This window comes from Psammomys obesus, unplaced genomic scaffold (genome assembly GCF_907164565.1).
Source record: "Psammomys obesus unplaced genomic scaffold, mPsaObe1.curated_primary_1811, whole genome shotgun sequence".
NCBI lineage: Eukaryota > Metazoa > Chordata > Mammalia > Rodentia > Muridae > Psammomys > Psammomys obesus.
Genome location: NW_026596131.1, coordinates 10,290,458 through 10,296,528, shown reverse-complemented (window position 1 = coordinate 10,296,528; position 6,071 = coordinate 10,290,458). Strand labels below are relative to the sequence as shown.

The 6,071-nt window shown below is 56.0% G+C and overlaps 1 protein-coding gene across 1 annotated transcript; it reads left to right on the top strand.

Annotated features, from left to right (window-relative positions):
- Positions 1-250: 250 nt before the first annotated feature.
- Positions 251-6,011, top strand: Btbd17 (BTB domain containing 17). Its single transcript, XM_055592641.1, has 3 exons — positions 251-418; positions 2,788-3,064; positions 4,347-6,011. The coding sequence occupies exons 1-3, from the start codon at positions 271-273 to the stop codon at positions 5,419-5,421; spliced, it is 1,500 nt and encodes a 499-aa protein (XP_055448616.1). The 5' UTR covers positions 251-270; the 3' UTR covers positions 5,422-6,011.
- Positions 6,012-6,071: the final 60 nt, after the last annotated feature.

Here is a 6,071-nt window from a genome sequence, read left to right as displayed (position 1 = left end):
TTCAGAGGGCTTAAAACTTCCAGAGAGAGGAACGGCTAGCTTTGCTGGGTTGTCTGGAGAGGTGGGGGGAGGAGGGTGTCCGGATCTGTTCCCCTTGGGGGCCCAGGCCTGCACAATAGCCCCTGGGGCGGCCACACTCTGGCTTAAGTAGTTGCCTAGGCAACAGCAGGGGCCAGCTTCAGCCAATCCATGGCAGAGACTGGTAGGGGGAGGGAGGCCGGGAGGGAAGGGGGCACTGTCCCCTTGCTGGATCCTATATAAGGAGGAGGGATGGGATTGGAGTGCTCTGGACTTGACTGTCCCTCCGGTGGACTTAGGGACAAGGGCACCAAGATGCTCAGGAAAGGCTACTGCAAGCCTGGGTCCTGGGGCAGCTTCTGGGCCATCCTGGCCTTGGTGGGGCTGGCCACTCGTGCAGGTGAGCGGGGAGTGCCGGGATCAGGTGCCGGGTAAGGAACAAGGTAAGGGGTGGGGGCAAGAACTTCTAAGAGGAGTGCATAGGGCTGGCCAGGAGGTGGCGCAGTACAGCCAGCCCCAGAGAACGCTGAGAGACAGGAGGGTCTCCGAGGGGAAAGAGAAAGGAGCAGACTGCCTCCAAGGGAAAGGGGCTGGGCAGCAGGCAGGGCACTTAACGACAAAATGACCCTCTATTGTTCATCGTCTCAGGCAGCTGGGTCTAGGCAGAGGCCACATGGGGACGCCAATCAGCATTCAGGTCCTTCAGAGTGACAGCTGGGGAGGCCGGGCTGGGAATCCACCACCAGCAGCTGTTCCCTGCTCCTCTCCCTCGCTGGGTCTCCCAGACACAGATGCTCAGCTCTTGTAAGCCTTTCTTCCAACAGTCCACACGTGAACCCCGTGCTCTGGGTGTGCGCCGGTGCGTGCGTGCGTGTCTGCCGGTGCCCTACTTGTTAGACACTCCTTTCTCACTTTGCAAGGTTTCCTGCACTGCTCTGTTTGGGGCACAGGGGGGGGGGGGGAGGCTGTGTGTCCCCATCTGACCCCATAGTCTCATCCGAGAACACAGGAGACAGGCCTCTGTAGAGAGATGCTAGCTTTAGCGCTGCTACCCTGAGAGTCCTGTTCCTTCATTGTTTGGCCCATGGTATTTCCTTGGGTCCCTTGTCTCACAGATGGGTAATCCAATTGGGGAATCCAATAGGGCAGGGCTGGGGCTGTGCTTTCCAGTTGGGTGTGCTGGTGCATTTCTATGGGGGAGGAGGATCAAGAACTCAAGGCCAGCCTCAGCTAATAATGGATTCAAGGCTAGCATGAGCTACAAGAGACCCTATCTCAAAACAAAACAAAAGAAAAAACAAAACCTAAAAAGAAAACCAAAGAAAGACAGAAAACAAAAACAACCCATGCCTGTGTCAGCTTTGGTTTCACTTTGGTCTCCCCAACCCTGTCCCTGACCCTGAGTACCACAAGCCCACCACTACCAAGGGCCTCTGGGCCTTATGTTTTTGTCTCTGTGCACTCTCTCACTGGCTGGCTCCAGAGTGCTCACTTGTGCATTTACTTATTTTTTTTAAAGGATTTATTATGAATACAGCATTCTGTCTGCATGTATGCCTGCAGGCCAGAAGAGGGCACCAGGTCTCATTATAGATGGTTATGAGTCAGCACATGGTTGCTGGGAATTGAACTCAGGACCTTTAGGAAGAACAGCCAGTGTTCTTAACCTCTGAGCCATCTCTCCAGCCCCATTTATTTTTATTCTTAAATTGTGTGTTTGTGTTTGTGTGTGAATGAGAGGGAGTATGCATGTGAGTGTATTTTCGTGAGAGTGTATGTGTATGAATGTATGTGTGTGTGAGAGGGACAGAGTGTGTATGTTTGTATGTGTGTAAGAGAGAGTGTATGTGTGTATACATATGTGTGTATGTGTCTGTATGTGTGTATTTGTGTGTATGAATATGTGTGTGTGTGTCTCTGTATGTGTGTGTGTGTGTGTGATGAGTGTGTATGTGGAAGCCAGGGCTGTATGGTTCCTCAGGTGCCATCACACCTAGCTTCTTTGCCTTGGTTCTGGGGCTAGAATTCAGGTCCTCAAGCTTATATGTCAATCATTTCACCATCAGAGCTCTGTCTCTCTCGAGGAACCCCCCTCCCTTAATTACATTTCACTTATTTTACTTTGTATGTGTAGGTGTGTGCGCTCATGTGCCACTGCACACAGGTGGCGGTCAAAGGACAACTTTCAGGAATCAGTTCTCTCCTTATACCGTGTGGATCTCGGGTATCAAACCCATGTGGTCAGCAGCTACCTTTACCAGCTGAGCCGTCTGACCCCCTCCCCCTTTTAGACAGGGTCTTGTTTGGCAGTGACACTTGATCTAATGCTGGCTATGGAGCCCAGGCTGGCCTTGAACTCTGGCACTCCTTCTGTCTCATGCTTCCATTTGTGTACTTATTACGTGTGCGAATGGGGTTAGGGTCACTCACGGCCACACAGCAGCCACATAAGCGTTCAGTACACGAGGCTGTGAGAGAGGTGGGACCTAGAGTTTCCTTCACCCTCACCTGGAGGTCAAGTGCCATGGACATTAGTTCCTGGAAACGACAGCTGGCCCAGGACCTCTTCCTGAGTCTACTCTGGGCCACCATGCCCACCCAGGATGAGTCAGCTCTTGGGCACTCAGGTTCTTCCTGTGTGCTCACAGCTCCCTCCTTAGGCTCTCTGCCCTTCTCCACACGCTGGCACAAGTGGCACCGGTTGGTCCTTTTGCAGCATTAGAAGCCCCAGGCCTTTCTCAGGCCATGCTCTGTCCCTTCCTGCTGCAGCTCAGAGAGCCGACGTGGGTGGGGAGGCAGCGGGCACCTCCATCAACCACTCCCAGATGCTGCTCCAGCGACTGCAGGACCTGCTGCGGCAGGGCAACGCCAGTGACGTGGTCCTGCGGGTCCAGGCTGTGGGCACGGACGAGGTCCGAGCCTTCCACACCCACCGCTTGCTGCTGGGGCTGCACAGTGAGCTGTTCCGAGAGCTGCTGAGCAACCAGAGTGAGGTAGTGCTGCAGGAACCCCGGGACTGTGCTGCCGTCTTTGACAAGTTCATCAGGTATGCCGGGAGGGGCGCCAAGCTGTCCAGGGCTCCCCAGCCTCAACACCACCTTCAGGGTCCCAGAAGTCGGGCCTCACAGGTTACTGTATCTACTTCCAATGACATAGCATGACACACAACACGTACCCCCTTTTATCTCTGCTTTTGCGGCCCTCCCTGCTGTGGCCTGTGCCTCAATTTCCTGCCTTTGGGAGTCTGAGCTACTTCCAAACCCAGCTAAGAGGCCTTACAGAAACAACAGATTTTTGGTCAGTGTCATGTCTCCGAAACCTCCACGCACCTCAGGGCCAAGGAGTGGAAAGGTCAGTCAGCTCTGCCTCACCCTCCTTGCACAAGGAAAGACTTGTAAAATAGTCTAAGGAGGTAACCTTGTTCGGACGCTTAGGCAAGGTGGCTGCAGGATTCCAGGCATCCCGAGTTCCAGGCCACAGGAAGAGTGACAAAACAACAGGGTTTCCCAGAGAGCCACGTGGGATGTGTCGAGATGTGCCAGGGGGACTGCTGGGAAGAATGTGGCAGTGGGGGATGGGTGGGGGGGCAGCACTGTCAGAGAACCAGAGAGGTAAAACAGCTAACAAGGAAAGGGAGACCGGACAGATGAAAAAGCCAGACTGCAAAGAGAAGGGGATGGGGACAGGAAGTTGCCTGGCTTGGCCGAGTACTCTGTAGCGAGAGTTTTTACTGCCTCTCATTGTGCCGACATTCTGGAGGCAGGCTCTTCCCTTTTCCTCCTTTTAAGATTCATCCAAGTTAAAGGACTTGCCTTGTCTACTGGAAAGGAGGAGGTCAGATGGGTATCTAAAGCCGGACTGTGGACACTGAGGTTATCAGCAACAACTTCTCATTTTAGCTTACAGTTAAATATGTAGTAGGTGCTCAGTAAACACGTGATCTCCACAGTACCAGAAGCTAAAAGATGTCTGTACAGGCCAGGAGGGAACCTGAAAGGGAAAGACAGGAAGCCTCAAGGCCCATCCATCCTGTTTGTTCCTTACAAAAATAGCTGTGTCCTCTCTAAGGGGGGTGGGTGGCCTTGTCCAGACTCAGCCCCACCGATTTTCCTATCTCTACTTTCATTTTAAAAATTGTATTATTAATTTGTATTATTAATCTGTGTGAGTGTATGCCACGTGTAAATGGGTGCCTTCCTCCAGCCGGAAGAGGGCTGGGGTTACAGACGGTTTTGAGGCACCCAGTGTGGGTGCTGGGGACTGAGCTCCAGTCCTCTGGACAAGTGTCTCAACTGCTGAACCATCTCAGCCCGTCCCCTCTCTTACAGGTATTTGTACTGTGGTGAGCTGACCGTCCTGCTGGCCCAGGCTATCCCGCTGCATAGGCTGGCCACCAAGTACCGAGTGGCGTCCCTGCAGCGAGGCGTGGCAGATTACATGCGCGCGCACCTGGCCGGAGGCGCAGGTCCAGCCGTGGGTTGGTACCACTACGCCGTGAGCACCGGGGACGAGGCCCTGCGAGAGAGCTGCCTGCAGTTCCTGGCTTGGAACCTGTCTGCCGTGGCGGGGAGCGCGGAGTGGGGCTCCGTGAGCCCCGAGTTGCTGGCGCAGCTCCTGCAGCGCTCGGACCTGGTGCTGCAGGACGAGCTGGAGCTGTTCCAGGCGCTGGAGGCGTGGCTGGGCCGCGCGCGGCCGCCGCCCACCGTGGCCGAGCGCGCGCTGCGCTCTATCCGCTACCCCATGATCCCGCCGGCGCAGCTCTTCCAGCTGCAGGCCCGCTCAGCCGCGCTGGCGCGCCACGGCCCGGCGGTGGCCGACCTCCTGCTGCAGGCCTACCAGTTCCACGCCGCCTCGCCTCTGCACTACGCCAAGTTCTTCCATGTGAACGGCAGCGCCTTCCTGCCGCGCAACTACCTCGCGCCCGCCTGGGGCGCCCCGTGGGTCATCAACAACCCGGCTCGGGACGACCGCAGCACCAGCTTCCAGACGCAGCTGGGTCCCAGCGGCCACGACGCGGGGCGCCGGATCACCTGGAACGTACTCTTCTCCCCGCGCTGGCTGCCCGTCAGCCTGCGGCCAGTCTACGCGGACGCCGCGGGCACCGCGCTGCCCGCTGCGCGCCCGGAGGACGGGAGGCCGCGGCTGGTGGTCACGCCCGCTAGCAGCGGTGGCGACGCGGCGGGCGTGAGCTTCCAGAAGACCGTGCTGGTGGGTGCGCGCCATCAGGGCCGCCTCCTGGTCCGCCACGCCTACAGCTTCCATCAGAGCAGCGAGGAGGCTGGCGACTTCCTGGCCCACGCAGACCTGCAGCGGCGCAACTCGGAATACCTGGTGGAGAACGCTCTGCACCTCCATCTCATCGTCAAGCCGGTGTACCACACCCTCATCCGGACTCCCAGTTAGCTTCTGGGTTGAGAAATAAGGCCTGGCCTGGACAGCGCACCAGGCTCTGGGGAGGGGTAGCAAGCGTGGAAGGGACTGTCAGCCTGGGCCCTGGGTGACCAGGTGCAGCTGGTTGGGGTTAGAGTGGAAGGCAGGTGAATGTGCCTTTCTAGCTGACTTGAAGGCAGCACTCTTGGGCCAGAATAAACCGATGTTCAGAGAGGCCAGAGCCTCAAGCAACTCCTGTGTTTCAAAAGTCTGGGTTCACATGCTCTCACTGAGGCCCCCTCCCTGTGTCAGTGTCTCTGTCCTCCAGACCTGCCCCTGTAGTTTGTGAGGGTTTCTGCCGCTGCCATCAAGTCCCTGGCCTCTTGTTGAGGCGAGTGGAGAGGCCCTTGAGAGATGGCTACTAACTAGACCTTGTTTTAGCCCCATCCTTCTGGGGAGGGAGAGTCTTGGCGTCTTGAGGGAAAACAAAAACAAAAACAAACAAACAAAACCACGTTCCTCAGATTTTTATAAGTCTGTGCCAAGTGAGACGGATCACGAACCCTTAGTCCCAGACACCGCACATTCAGACAACTCCCAACACCAACAGCAAGACTTTATTTAAAAGAAATAAAAGGAAAAAAAATAAAATAAAAAGCAACAGAGAAGTTACAAAACCAGAT